Source organism: Temnothorax longispinosus, chromosome 4, assembly GCF_030848805.1.
Source record: "Temnothorax longispinosus isolate EJ_2023e chromosome 4, Tlon_JGU_v1, whole genome shotgun sequence".
Lineage (NCBI taxonomy): Eukaryota > Metazoa > Arthropoda > Insecta > Hymenoptera > Formicidae > Temnothorax > Temnothorax longispinosus.
Window position 1 is genome coordinate 23,429,847 of NC_092361.1, and position 15,828 is coordinate 23,445,674.

Genomic DNA, 15,828 nt, shown 5'->3' on the forward strand with positions numbered 1-15,828 from the left:
AGATATCCCGCTGGATTAACCAGTAAGTTAGATCCTTTATAAATAGTGTCGCGGTCTTAATTAAATCTTAAATATAATAGATCATAACCCGGGCAGGTATAATGCTAGGTCTACAATGCGAGTCGTAAAGACGTGAGTCGTAAGAATTGACCAATCACAGTCGATTATTCTTCTCAAATTCGATTGTGATTGGTCAATTCTTACGACTCACGACTTTATGACTCGCATTGTAGACCTAGCATAATAGATAGGAAAATGGATAGGTAGGACTGTAGGAGTGTAGGACTATAGATTGGAATACGGGTAGGTATAGGGATATGAATAGGTAGGTAGGTAGGTAGGTAGGGATTCGGGTAGGCAGGGACAAGGACGTATGTTATGATAGCACGGACGCGCACCAAAATGATGTTTTATCGGCAGTGTCGGAAAATGGCTACGTGGCTACGTAGTACCAATTTCGAAAATGGATGTACTGGCGGTAGTGTATGGCCGCGTTCAGCAGACACAACTGTTGAGTTCGTCTTATCAACACAGTGCGTTGATTGGTTGGTTCTAAAAGTAAGAGCCAATCACGTTCGACTGCTACTGAGCGGCTTGGTCTGCTGAACGCGCCCAATCACGTTCGACTGCTACTCAGCGGCTTGGTGGTCTGCTGAACGCGCCCTTATGGGATTGGCCGGGATGGCCTCTCTCGACTCTCACTACTCTCAGGCTTCTCTCTGAGTTCGGAGTGGATGTGGATATTGAATAACTGGATGCTCCATGCTCCATGCTCCATGTCTATAGATGTAGTGACTGTAGCTCGCTCCGATTAAAAAGTGGATAGTTTTATATGTAACTGTGTCAAACAATGCTGACTAGCAACGTGATACATAAAATGTGAAAAATCAGCAGAAACATTTATAACAATGAGTAAGGAAGCACGAATTTCTCCGCACGAAATGGCGCAATATCGCGAGCGGTTAATGAACCAAAAGGAATTTCTGACTGACATACTATCCAAGATTGAGAAACAAATACTTGCTTTACAGGTCTGTGAAAATTTAAATATTAAACAATGATGATATTCAATGCCAAATGCTTTAATTTCATGAAAAATACTTGCATTAATTTTGTAGGTTGAACGATTACATTTGAGGAACACTCTACTTGGGTCAGAATATTCAGAACGAGAAATACTGCCTGATCCATCAACGAAAAACAATTGCGTGAAAATTGAGTCGGCAGATGATCCAAAAAATCTGACAGAACAGCTAGATTTATCTGTTCCACCATCCGTAAATAATTTCGAAGAAGAAACTGAAGATGATGACCTATGATTTAATATGCCCTAAATAAATGCTAGAAATTTAGATTTGTTACTGTGATCGCGCTATATTAATGCTATTAAAAAAAGAAACTAAATCTTTAAAGTTCATAAATTTTATACGAATGTAAAGTTTATAAAATATTTTGTAATAAAATGCACTATGATATTACACCGTTGTCTGTGCATTTATTCTTGTTACTTATATTTTATATGTATTTACAGGACATACCCTTACAAAATATTGCATTTGGCATTCTAATTAGAGGGTTTAAAGGAATACAACGATAAGTAAGAAAACAACTAAAATATTATTCAATCTTAGGTCTAAGACTTCCATGCTGCATAAATTTAACATTGGCAAAAGGAGACGTTCAAGCGATGCTATGACGCAAAGCACTATCAAGCATCGTTACTTGAACATTTCGTTCTAACTTGAAATAAATCTAAAGGATTTGGTTGAACATTATGATGGATAGCCTTGTTGCGATGGGCCAAGTTGCGATGGATCTTCAACCAGTGACGGTGGTTTGAATTGTTCAGCAGAGAGACGTGTGAAACAAATTCCTACACCTTCTATCAGCGCCAAGAGCACTCCGCCAATGATTGCACTGCCTACCATTGCTGGTAGGCCGTTTCTCGCTGCTAAAATTCCACCAGTTGCGGCACCACTGATGATAGAGTTATAAGGATCTTCCTTTCCTCCTCTAAAGTGGACTAATGTGCAATCAATTGTGGAAAACATTCCGCCCCATACAGCAAAATTTCCAGCGATGATAGGTGCTCGTTGCCTAATCGCTACGACACTGCCTGTAAAACGCTGCCTCCATCCACTTGGTGCATTACGGAAGCCTTTGATGCTTTGAAAGATTGCCCCGCCTATGACCCCCATCGTAAAGGCACCTCCGCAATCGTCGACTATCCGCCAGGGACATGGTTCTCGTGCATATTCTTCCATATTTTAGATATCTGTGACATAAGTCATAACAAAAGAGTTACTTAAAAGAATAAAATTTAGATGAGAGATAGATTTACTAATATGGATAATTTAATATGCCTTTGATGAAGCAAGAATTAAGTATTTAAACAGTCCATGTTAATTAGTTCAGAGATCAATTTAAAAAAGAATTAAACTCATATTTTGGGTATTCGGGTATAAAATAAAATTTCGTATAACGCATTATGCAAGAATGTACCCTTATATACATTCTGCTAAAAGACAATTACGAAAGTTATCGCAAAAATTACGCGGTAAGTGAGGTTAGAACAGAGTTTCACCGTTTTAAAGCTAAAGCACGCGTAACATCTCCGGATATATCGTTAGATACCAAAAGCAAGTCGTTTTCTTAAGAACAAAATAATTTATCTTGATATTTACCGTGCTATTCGTACGATTAAAGTCTAATTGAGGTGCAAAAGCCCTCAAACACACACGACACTTCGCCCGCTAAGTATGTGAAAGGACAGATATCATCCTCGTTACTCCGAATAAACTGCCGACTGCGTACCGTAGCGCTGACAGATTTCTTCTTCTGAAATCGCTGTCGCTATGTCATCACATATGAAAATTAATTATAATGATAACATTTTGATATAAACAGCAACAAAATACTAATAAAAATCATCGATAGATGAATATTCATGATTAATGAGAGACTTCAGAGATAAATGAGGAATATTATCGACTACTGATATATAATTTTCGACCGCCGACATAAATGTTCAAAAACAATTAGTTTGTAACACAATATATTAGTCTCATGATTTATTATTATATAGAATTTTTATAAATAACCATGTATATTCACGATACGATATATAATATACTTATTTACCGTAAAATTTTTTTACAGTTGTCACTTGAATGATCAAACACGAATGACAATAATGGAAGATTTTAAATAAAAAATCGTGGATAATGTCTACAAAACATTAAAATAATGATAAATCCTAAAACTGATATATATTATGTTATTAATTATTGAGTTTTTTTATTGCGATTATCTTGCCGCTTCGACCGCGTTGCGATATATCGATAATCGCAAACTTCGTCAGGCCTCGATAGATTTTAAACTACGGCTAGTCGCAAGCAAAAACTCGCGAAACGTATACATACATGGCCGGTCGCGGAGTTGCTCCACTATTCCTCGCGATTTTTGTTATCTAAAGATGATTTCTCGCGCTGGAAATCATGGAGTGTGTTTCACAAAGTGCCTCGCGCCTGCGAATAGTACGTGATCGTGAAAATTATTGCGAGTGTTAGGTTAGGTTATGAAACGTATGAAAATTATTTCAAGTGCTAATTCTCTCATAAATTTTCGTCGTTCGTTGTGCCCGTGTAACGCATCGAACATGGCGTGCGTTTATTATTATACGCCAATATATCACGACTACGGTTTCGATATGTCTCTCTGTGTCCGGATTCGACATTCGCGTAGTTTCGCCACATACCTATACCGTGCTTTCGCTGTTATTCTCTCACCGTGGAGCAAAACATCGATTAATTATCATCGCCAGGTTTGTACATACAACTTATCGTTTCATTGCAACGATATCATTTTTCATTCTCAGTATCAAAAATAATATTTTGTCTCACCGTTAATAAGTCTACTTAATGTAAATGACCAATGCAAGAAATCTCTGTATTAATTACATAAAACTATTATATTTTTGTATCTAAAAAAACACCTTTATGAGAATTGTGATACTTTAATGTTTTACATTGGTATAAGCTAGGAACATATAAATCCGAAATAGGTATTTCATGCTTCTAAATTGACTAAATCCGACACGATTATTATTGCGACATTACCGACGATCAGCCATATCTTTTAATTATCCTTGACGGTAAATGCAATGGGAATTTGCGTGATCGACATATTTCAATTTCAGAGTCAAATCCGAGTTGATAGATTATCTATTCGAGGGGTAGGAGGGGGGATATTATCATATAGGCATTCACGCATACCGATCAAGTAGTTTACGATAAGGCACTGTGTCGTAAAATTAGGTTACTGACAATAAAACTATCTTCCATTTGATACGGAAACTTCTCGAGTGAAGTTTACAGGCACTTTATTCCCTTATAATTGTACGCTATATAAATAAAAGAAAACTGATGTGTCGCATCTTTAATGGAGCTGATTGAGTCACAGCCATTGCTTTAATTGAGAAAAATCATTTTTTAATGTCAGATTCTTTAGCCAAATGACTTTTCTTGAACAAAACGATAAATTGTGACTTCAAGAGAAGTTAAATTATATGTTAAAGTGCAAAGAAAATATATTTAATTGTTATAAATTGATTTAAGTCTTTAATACCAAGTTGAAAAATTGGTTTATTACTTTTTTTCTTTATTCAATGAAGGCTGTATAGGAAAAAGGTGAAAACAGAATTTTGGGCCAACATAATGAAGAATAAAATTATATTAAGATTTGCCAGTCCTTATATTGTAGCTATTACAAAACATTGTCTTGATATATGCGAGGCGTAATGTAGAAGCGGATACTCTTTAAGTTGGCCTAGTTCTTAAGAGAGGGTTGTATTATGCATCATGTGTATTATGTGTTGTTTCTTTACTATAACCATTTATAGGTAGATTACATCAGTATATTATGACCTTATAATCAATGCATCTACATTACGACGTCGCAACTGTTGCATCTCACATCATCGATTTTCCAAAGAGCAAAAAGCTTAACAAGATGTGTGTCAATGAGAAATTGTTCAGTGTACCTATACGATCGGAAAATACATATATGCATACATATAATATATAATGATATAAAGTTCTTTCTTTCGTAATTTGTTTTTTTACTGTTTAGGTTTATACCTAAAGAGATAATGGAAAAATAATGAAATTGACGCATTCCATGTATATGATTTATTTATTTATAATACGCAATTATATACAATTTGTTGCAATAAGTAATACGTTACTATGACAAAGGCCTTATTATTTATGAAACATCTGGTCATCAATAACGATTTTCGGTAACAAAATCGTTATTGATGAACAAGTTATATTTAATAAATAATGACGCTTGCGCTGCAATATTATTTAGTATTTACTACAATAAATTTTATAATTATGCTTTGTCTAAAGTACACGAAAAATCAATGCACTCTAATGAATTTTAATTTATATCGTACCTTTGAATTTATATCGTAATAATTTCAAATGTATTAAAGACCTTTCTGCATGTGAAAGATAAAGCATAAAGGTTGTCTACGTTCAGCTGCGCTAGCTGTTACGAGAGCTGTTATCCCCCAAGACAGAAACAAAGTTATTCTAACACACAACAATACGAACGAGACGAGGGAGCGATTTTCTAACGGTTCGCTATCTTCTAAAGATAACCCAACACGATAAATCGATATATGTCCCCCGTTTCTCTTTTATCCTTTTTTTTTTGTTCTATTCTTCGTTACGTTCGATTGTGTAATGGGTCTGTACGTGCGCGACTGTTCCGTAACTGTGCATACATGCACCGCACCCCGGGTCACGGGGATTTGTGTCCGGTGCATCTGTTGCATCCCGCACGCAGGTGAACGCGTGCGCACGCTCCGGCGGGCGCGAGAGAACGGGTTCGAAGCGCGCCGCGCGCGGGGGCGATCGGCGCCGGCGGTGGTGGTGGTGCTGCTGGCTGCTGGTGGAGGTGGTGGCGATGGTGACGGTGACGGTGGTGGCGGTGGTGGTGGCCGCTCTCGGAAGAGGTGGCCGCGCCGTGAAGACGCGCGGGGGTTGGAAAAACGACAGGGAAAGCTCGTAGCGGGCTACCGGTTACTACGCGGACGCATGCCCGCTGATAGCTCAGTGGAGCGCGCGACTTCGTGCCGTAAGCACATTTCCTGCGAGTGAATCTCTCTCTTCTCTCAATCTCTCTCTTGTATATACACACATACACACACACACACACACACACGTACACATACATATATATTATATCTCTCTTTCTCTCCCTCTCTGTTCTTGTCGAATATGTAAGTGTAGGTACGCGTGTGCGCGTTTCTTTCTCGCCTCACCTCGCCCCGCCTTGCTTCGCCTCACCTCTCCTCTGCTGTCTGTCTCCATCTCGGCCTCGCTCGTCGCCGCGAGGATGGCAGGCACGTCCGCCGGCAAATAAAACCCGTGTTGGGTGACGCGACGACGGGGGTGGTGATAATCGCGGAAGAAAGGGAGCAAGAGGAGACGCCGGGCAACCTGAGGGGCTTTTCCGTGCTGTTTTTTATGCGTGCGAATGATATTGAGATAACGAAACGAAAAGCACAGATCGAAAGTGATAACGAAGGGTTGCAAGAAGAGGCTAGTGAGTAAGATTTAGAGCGGGAGTAATATTTGAAAATAAAAGAGACACACGCGCGAAAAAGTAGGGTGGAAAGGGAGGTGATATTTAAAAGAAGACGAAGGAAGCAAAGATAGGGCAGAGGGAGGAGAAGGAAGAAGAAGGAGAGAGAGAGGGAGAGAAATCGAGAGAGAGAGAGAGAGAAAGAGAGAAAGAGAACATCGGCAATATCTATATATAAGATCGGAGAATCTTAAGTGAAAATGGCATATTTGTGTTTTTTCCACAGAGATATAGAGCGAGGTGCGAATATCTTATAAAGTGCAACGTTAATAATCTTGTTTCGTAAAAAATTTTTTTTTTAATGGGAAAAAGGCTATATGGGTCTTCTTATAAGAGTCGCGAAGATTGCGGATATCACTGAAAGGGAAGCGATGTGGCGAAGAATATAGAGCGAGAAAATAGAAGATCTACTTATTTCTTCGCGTGATGATCTCTAGAAGAAAGAATCCACGACTGAACGTTGATCACTGAAATTTGCGAACAGTAATGGTCGAGGAAAATACAGAAAGGGCGAAGAGGAGAAAAGAATTACGGGTTAACTTAAATGAATATAAATCACTAACATTAAGATAGAAAACAAGAGAAAAAAGAATGCAAATTATGAATAATGTCCCCACTTTCTTCCCTTTATTAAACGCCATATTACGAAATATTAAGAATACTTAAAAAATCTAAGTTTTTTTACGTTTTTATAGGATGTTGTAGAAATGAGGGATTATACGTGAGAATTTCAGTGAAAAAATTATTCGTGATTAATATGCGCACTTCATCGTTTTACTGTAGTAATTCATATCAATACATGTACGCGTGAGTGCATAACCGTTAGGATACACACGTCGTGATAATCCGTACAAATAGCTGTATTGTAAAATAATTCAATCAGGCATTCACATCTTTACATATCCGTTGATCTTTTTCTTTTTCGGACACCCCCCTTTTCATCCGTCGAAATGCGGATATACGTTTATTTTCAACCCGACAGCCGGAACTGATAGAAAGGTTTCGCCAGCTGTTCGTTATGCAGAAACCGTGACAGTTGCTTTCACCAGCTTTTCAGATTCGACGTCGAAATGCAAATTTTCACATCGTAGAAGAATATCCGCATATTTCTGTTGATGAAAACCGAATTGACTCTAATTTCGCTGTTATTACGAGTCTAATATAGAGGAAGACAATCTACACGTAATTCTATTCTTAACTCGAGGAACGTGTGTATTATATAGAATCAAATTACGTAAGAGAATATCAATTATTGATCCGTTAATTATTTACGTGTGGGATGTTTATCTTATAGACAACTGAGCTAAACGTTAGATATATTTCGCGAAATGGAAACGCGAGAATAAAGATACATCACGGGAAGTATAACAGAAATTTGGTTAGTTGTAGTATTTTTGCGAAGTGCTATGCGGTGACTCATACTTTAAGTATTCCATTGTGTAGAGTTCTGCAAGCATTGCCCTGCATAGCAGGCGCTTCCAAAAATACACGTTTCGTTTTAGCGTTTCGCGCACGTCGATATGCAAACGCATCAGTAATTCATGGACCGTAGCTCGTTGCAGAGTTGCTGCAATAAAGAAAAGAAAACTAGGAAATTTATTAGAAATTTCCGAGCTGTAATGGGCGAAGAGATTCCTCAGAGTACTTTTTAATGCCATCGAATAATAAAACATTCTTTGCAATGCTGCAATGGTGAAATCAATCGGCACGTACTTATTTTTTCTCTTTATTTTTCTCACTTCTTTTTTTCAACATATTACATTGCTTTTCCTTTATTGTTCCTCCAATTTCTTTTTTCAATGATAAAATATTGATTAAATAAGTAAAGCTGAATCTTTTAATTAAAAAAAAAGCAGTTCTAACGTTTTATCCTGATATTTTCTCTTGTTTTCGGAAACAAAGATGATGACATAAAATAAAAATGTTGAGTGAAAATAAAGTGTTGCAAGACGGCGTGAACCACAAAGTGATTTCGAAGTGACAAGTATTGAGCGCGATCAAACGGGAAGATTTTGCTTTCAGCTCCGACCTCTCTTCCAGTTTCGCTCGTTCCGTTGTCAAGAGTATTGATATTTCGCTGCAAACATTCAAAGACTCGTAACTGACATCCAAAGCATGAGAGGCATACATTTGTCCTCGACAAAAGATGTGTCCAAGAGCTGATCTTAGGACTCGTTCAAGTCGCTCGCCGAGTGTCCGAGGAAGGGAAATAATAAACGAAATAATAAACCGACAAACACGCGGAGGATGGAAGCATGATTCTGATACCGCGGGTCCGGCGAACTCGACGGAAAACTAGAAGAAGAACGTCCCGAGGTCGAAGAGAGATCGAAGAGAAGGGTGGAATGACGAGAGATTGCGGGGATATGGATACCCGTGAGGCTAGCGGAGTCGGTCGATCGCGAGGCTTGAATCTGTTGACTTAACCGTCTCCAAGGGGAATCTCGGCATGCGTCCGATGGTGCCGGACGAAACGTCGTCGTACTTCTGTTTAAGTTACGTATTACGAGAGATTACGTTTGCGACATGACTTCGGCGAAGAAAATTACCGCGTATCGTTAACGTCACTCGCGGAATATCAATGTCCTCGAGACACGATTCGAAGGAAGACTCGCGCCTCTTGCTAATGTCGTCGCAGGAGATTATTTCGAATCGACGTCGTTCCCTGATACTTTTTGTGGCATGTACGTGACCCCAACAACGTGGAAAGAAATTTGCGGCAGTAGAGCCTCGAAAAGATCCGGTACCGTGGGCGGTACAACCTTGTGCCCCTGGCACGGTACCGTTTCCTGAAGAACGAGGCTGGCTGGTGTGTGCGTGTGTGTGCGATTGTGTGGAAGAGGAAAAAATACGGGGAACTCAAAGGTACCTTTCGTGCGGTGGTACCTGCGGCTGAGTGTCTCTTCAAATCGCTTCAATTGTCTACGTCTCGTGCCAGGTGCTTGCGAACATCGTACCGGATCGTGCAAGATTAACTGTGCGAATCGGTATCAAACGGTACCGTCGAAGGATGAAACAATTCGGCAAAGCATCGTGAGGAATAGCAAAAGGTGCGTCTTAGTTTGAAAAACTGATAAAGAAAGTACTATCCACAAAATATCTCCTATAATTATTTCACAATGAATCTTATTTGAAATTCACTTTGCTATACGCAATAGACGCAAATAATTTGTCTAGTATAATTTTTATTATACGTAGAATATTCTTTGTTAATAAATTTGGTATTAATAAATTTACTTTCAAGTAAAATGGACAGAATTATCTAATTTCTTTTTTAATTTTACTTTTATTATGGCAAAAGCTTTAGTTAGTAAAGTAATGTTATCACAAAATGAGAGAAGAAATATAGACATCTAATATTCGCAATAACGGCTAAATGAGATCTATTTTCAGAGATCTCAATTTTTCCGGACACACACACACACACACACACAAAACCCCCTTTCACAATAAATACTACGGTACGCCGCGCAGTTCTATCTTACAGCAGTTCCCTGGATTTTTCTTTCGATCGAGCTCCGACTCATTTTTATCCAATAACCGTGCAATAAGCTCATATTCCGAGCTATCTAGTCGTCCCGATGGTGTTTTAAAATAACTGTTTTTAACTCTCACTAAAAATAACTGAAAGATAACAAACAATGGTCTTCTCTCTAATGTATTACCGGCAATATTTCCTTCATTTGCTTTTAATGGCAAATTCGTGAAACTAATTTCTCTATCTTGTAAAAAAAATTATTTCTATAATACTATACATTTTTTGCTAAATAAATCTTTTTACGCCTATTTAAAAGTACGTCGATATCGGTCTACTTTCAAACTTATTGGAAACAGATTATTGGAATATTTATTGCGGAATCGAAGAATTTATTGATTAGAAAGATTTAATATATATCTATCCACACTGAATATTATAGTTAATTTGTCTACCCTTAATTTCATTATATCGAGATAATTGACATATATCTATCATCAACTTATTTAAATTCTGTTACATCAAAGAAGAGAAATTTTTTTTGACGCAACACAAATATTTGAGAATTCTAATGACTTTTTGATGTACCGATAATTAACATTCAGATTTTTAATTAGGTTTTTCGTGGATGACATAATTCTATCTAATAACGTTAATCATTTTATTGTATCAGAGGAAACAATATGGTGACTTACTCTATTCTATGGAAGGACAAACGATAAATTATTTGATAGAACCGTCCTCTCGATAGCTTTCACGCTGTTCCGAACATCTATGTCTCCGTCTAGATCTTACTAACGAAATGCGTGAGACATATTGCGTGAAACATATCCGATATAATGACATCTCGCTTACTAGTAACTGAGTAATTGGCGAGAAGATCAATATGAGAGAGAGAGGGAGAGAGAGAGAGAGAGAAATTGTGCACGCCAGTTTCAACAAATTGACCAAATAACGAATAAAAAATAAATAAATAGAAAACAAGGTAAAAAATACATATATATATATACGCGCAAATATACGATATAGAAGAGTTATGTTTTTTGATCATAGCTACTAGAGAATAAATTAGAAAACATCAATTACAGAATCAGCATCAAAAATTGAAAGATTTTAAACAATCAAGCATCGACAAACAGATCGCCAAATCTAATTTTTCATTTAAGTTTAATTGAGCAGGACAGAAATGTATTTAATATTTAAATAATGCTCAAAATAATTAATATTGACAAATAGAAACAAAATTAAGCATAAATGATTACAAAGTTTTTGTGAAAGAAAAACTTTGTAATCATTTGCTTCTTTTCTCAGTTTTCTTAAAATTGATTTAATAATTTATACTCTTTACTTTTTTCCCTTTCTAATCTCACGATCTTCAAGCGCAAGCGGGACTTTGAAAAAGTCACTGTCGGAAAATGCTTTTTAAAAATATCGTTGATACATGATTGAATGTCAATCATCTCTACTTGGAAAGTTTTTCATGTCAGTTGACACGATGGAATTCAGGCTTTATACTGTCATCTGTACACTTAATCACCGATTTATGAAGTCATAGACGAGTTTTAATATTTGTGACAGCGCGTTATACCTCTATTACTGTCATACACCATGATCTTGTCACTGTGAACATATTATAGATACACATCGATCAAGTATATATCAATTTGTAATATCTACGGAGCACGATGCGTCAGTTCTATTAAACTCCGTTATGCAAATGCATGACATGTAGTTGCACGTTTTACTCTATAGCGATCGTTATAGTGATAATACGGAGAGTAAAAAATCTCTCAAGAAGAGACTACGCACGAAGGAAAAAATAATATAAATAATAGTTGCTTTTTAATGCATAACATGTAAAACATATAAAGATTATTTATATAAGCTAATCTTTATTACAGATATATAATTACATTACATATAATTAAGAATTGAGCTTTCGGTGGAAATCATCGTTATATAATACCAGAGATGAAATATCATCTAAATCTTTTTTGTATCCAAGATTTTAGTTCTAATCTTTAATACCTACCTACATCGTAGAGGTAGGCTGTTTTCTCATTTTCGTCTCTAAAATTACGGACGAATTTTAGTTCGATGTAGATACGCCTTGAATAGCGCAGTCATAAAATGTGGAACGTGCATAGGCACAAACGGGAAAATTTGTGAATCGCATGCTGCTATTTTTCTATGACGCGTCAATCGATCGTATCTCCCGGAACAGGGAATACCCGCGAAATTGAAATGGCCGTAGAAGATCACAGATGAGAGGAGGGAGGAATGCAATTTCTGCCGCGACACGAAAATTTTCGATGCCATTTCTGCCGTGCCACCATTCGAGGTTACTGAGCCATCACATCTATTCCGTAGGATTAAATCTTTAGACATGTATTTCACGTTAATGTTTTGAATTAAAAAAGGAGAGATAACGACAATCACGTTGACACATGAACAGTAATCGCATATAATAAAAGAAGGCAACGTACGTTTCATATTGTTTAATTTCACAATTATTTCAAAAAATTATTATTATTATTTCAATAATTATTATTATTTCAAAAGATATTATTAATCCTGAAATTAATAAAAAACATTGTATTTAATGTAAAATAGAGAAAGTGCATGTATTATTTATACTTTTAAAACTAAAGCTATCTTATTTGATATTTAAACAATAATAAAGTTTTAATGCAATTTTTGATATTAGAATCTTTAAAAATATAATTAATTACGTAATATTATTTTCTAAGCAACAATATTTAACATAAAATATGTACATAAATTTGCAACGAATATTACATTTATTATAAGTATCCGTTTTTCTGTTTTTTTTAATAAAAAAAATGCTTAAAATGTTTTACTAAACAGATGCGAGTCGAGCATATTGTGAACGGCCATTTTAGTTCTGTGGATAGTAAAAAAGTTGATTCTAACTTCATAAGCGAACAAGAAATTGTCATTAAGGTTTAACGCTTCAAGCACTAGTAAAACAAACTTTTGTTCCCCGACGCGGTAAAAACCTTTTCACGACCATCGATGATTTTCGCTATTGTAGGCGTTGAACTTTAAGTTTAGCACAATAAAATAAATTGTTATTTATTTTATATTTATTAAATAGGTTAATCTTGCGTAATCCATTCTTAATTAAAAGAACGTGCTTTGTATTCGCCGTAGGGACTTAAGTTTGCAGCGATAAAAATTTTTTGCATATATAAATAAATTATCCAACTTTGTAAAAGTAATGTTTTTTATTATGAAAAAATGCAATAAGGCTTGAATAAACTTTTAAATGCATGAAATTGCTCTATAAAGCAGTTTTTTAAACAGCAATCAATGTAACATCTGTAAGTTTTCACATCGGTCGACCAATTCTCTACTGTAGATAGGCAATAGCTCAATCAAGTTGTCCATAAGAAGGAAGTTATAGCCACAGATAATCGTAGCCGCGTCTTTATATGTAAATATTACAGTAACGACTTACGCTCACTTGTATGAGCTTTCGTACAGTTTCTGAAGAAAATAGAGTTGACATAAATTCTAAATATAACCATATAATTCTCATGTTTATGTTAAGCAGTCTGTCAGGATTTAAATTAACATACATTTTTTAGTCACTGTTACTGCACTTATATGTTTTAACGGAAAATTTTTTTGTCTTTAGAGCGTACGTATCTTGGTCGTTGGACGATGACCGACTGGCCGTCGTTGTGGTGGAGATGACTACCAGGCTAGTGGCTCGTCCTGAAGACGACGACGACGACGACGAGGTCCACGAAGAGGCACGAGACTCGGCCGTGGGCTATCACTGCCACTGATAGAGCCGGCATCCCGTCGCAGCTCACATCGATGCCGACTGCCACATCCACGAAACAAGGTATGACGGAATACGTCGCGTTGAACGCGTTTCTGCTCACCTGCAGAATATCACAATTTTTATGTACGTTTCATAAATTGTAGGTAAAATTTTTTTGATATCATGGGTTAACTTTAACATTTCTCTACGGTTGAAAAATTTATTTTCTTACACAAGGTACACTACTCCATCATGCAAAGTTGTACAAAAATAATGAGATAAATTCTAGAACTAAAAATAATGATTAAAGTTATGTTATTACTGTTGATTATTATAATGATTATAACATCATTGGGTTATACTTATACATAGAAAAAAATTTTGGAGTGACAATTTTGATAAAATTTTGAATTGATTGTTACAAAACTAGGATTCCTATAAGGATTTTTATATATAGGAAAATTATAACATAATATTTTACAAAGGATTTAGTTCAAATCTTTCATTATGTTTATAATAATTATGCTTCCAAGTACAATTTACTTGGTTAAAACTCTTGTTAAAAAAGTTTTAATTAGAAATATACATACATACAGAGAGAGAGAGAGAGAGAGAGAGAGAGAGGAGGGGGGTACAGCAAGATAAAATCATTGTAATAGTGAGAACAAGTATGTTACTGGGGCAATATTGGTCGATTCACTTCTTTATCTTCCATCGCTCTGTTTCCGATTCCATTCCGTGACTAACGTAGTTAATGAAACAAAAGGGGATGTTTCGTCATCGTACGCCGTGTTTAATTATACGGCAACAAGAGGAGGAGGCTTTCTTATCGATAACGACTTGCGGTGCTCAAGCACACCGAAAAGTGAAGATTAAGACAGGCACTTTCGAATCCTTTGAATCAAAATAAATTTGCAACCAAGTCTCAAACAGACATCGCGTTAATCAACATTCTCAAAGAATTCTAAAGCATATCTATAAGTCTTACAAAATAACGAGAAATCCGCGTATTTGCTCACTCAGAAAGTACGACCACGTATTTTGACGGGCAAAGAGAAACCGCATATGGTAAAATCCAGTGTAAAAGTAAAACGTCGGTATGCTTCTATTTGAATAAACGTTGATGTTACCACAATTTGTGACAAAATAACTCTTGACTCTAAAGCTTGTCGCTCTTTCAACCGATGCAACATCCTGGATCTATTCTAGAAGGATGTTCGAAATTCTTTAAAAATATACGTGTACTAAGTATATGTGGAATGATATTTTTCTGTGCACGGCGCGGCGTATCGATATTCTCAAATCGCTATCGTAACGTTGAAAAAATGATCTGCCTCAATCGTGCCGCAAACTGCGGAATTGTCAGCGGAAAATGTCAGGGGAAAGGGGAAAGGAGTGCGGACGACTTAGCGATCAACGTCGGGGCGGAGTCGGCGGTATTTAGGACTCATTGTTCTTCTAGTGGTTGCCATGCATTGACTCGATAGACATGCCTACGGCTTTCTCTGTCCGTCATTTGTTCCTTTTCGCCCTTATATTCACCTGCCCTACAGCTTTTCTCGTGGGGAGGCATTAAGACCCTTTCTTGCTCCAATGCGATCTCCCCTTGAACTTTGGTATTTACCCTCTTGTCGCTGCTGCTTGTCGTAACGATTGACGCGGATCTACAATGATAATGACTCTAATGCGGATCTATCGAAACAGCCGTAAAGCTACCTCTCTTTCAGTAAATAAAAGTGAAATTATTAATTGATATCTAGAAGAAAAGCGACAGCTCTGCTGATTAAAGTTCTTGTCAATATTCGCGATATTATGCGATACAAGCGTAAAGTCCGCACTTGATTCTCATTCTTCAGATATCTCCGAGACAATCTGATCATTGATCTGATCAGTGATCAATCATCGC

The 15,828-nt window shown here is 36.7% G+C and overlaps 2 protein-coding genes across 6 annotated transcripts in view; one reads left to right on the forward strand and one right to left on the reverse strand.

The window, feature by feature from the left end:
* Positions 1–1,598: 1,598 nt before the first annotated feature.
* LOC139811375 (mitochondrial import inner membrane translocase subunit Tim17-B) lies at positions 1,599–2,842 on the reverse strand. The gene is made up of 2 exons (XM_071775640.1): positions 2,685–2,842; positions 1,599–2,275 (listed from the first exon to the last, which is right to left on the reverse strand). Exon 2 carries the CDS (start codon positions 2,262–2,264, stop codon positions 1,773–1,775), a length of 492 nt encoding a protein of 163 aa, XP_071631741.1. The 5' UTR covers positions 2,265–2,275; positions 2,685–2,842; the 3' UTR covers positions 1,599–1,772.
* A 3,173-nt stretch (positions 2,843–6,015) lies between these two features.
* The window catches only part of LOC139810865 (uncharacterized), a 72,113-nt gene continuing 62,300 nt past the window's right edge, over positions 6,016–15,828 (forward strand). Inside the window, exons 1-4 of one of the 5 annotated variants that reach the window (XM_071774741.1) lie at positions 6,016–6,144; positions 6,881–7,188; positions 8,557–9,704; positions 13,791–14,003. In XM_071774741.1, the coding sequence (XP_071630842.1) occupies positions 13,976–14,003 (28 nt within the window). In that variant the 5' untranslated portion in view covers positions 6,016–6,144; positions 6,881–7,188; positions 8,557–9,704; positions 13,791–13,975. Of the gene's footprint in view, positions 7,189–8,556; positions 9,705–13,790; positions 14,004–15,828 lie in introns of all 5 variants that reach the window. The other 4 variants (XM_071774743.1, XM_071774745.1, XM_071774744.1 and 1 more) reach the window with 4 other exon arrangements.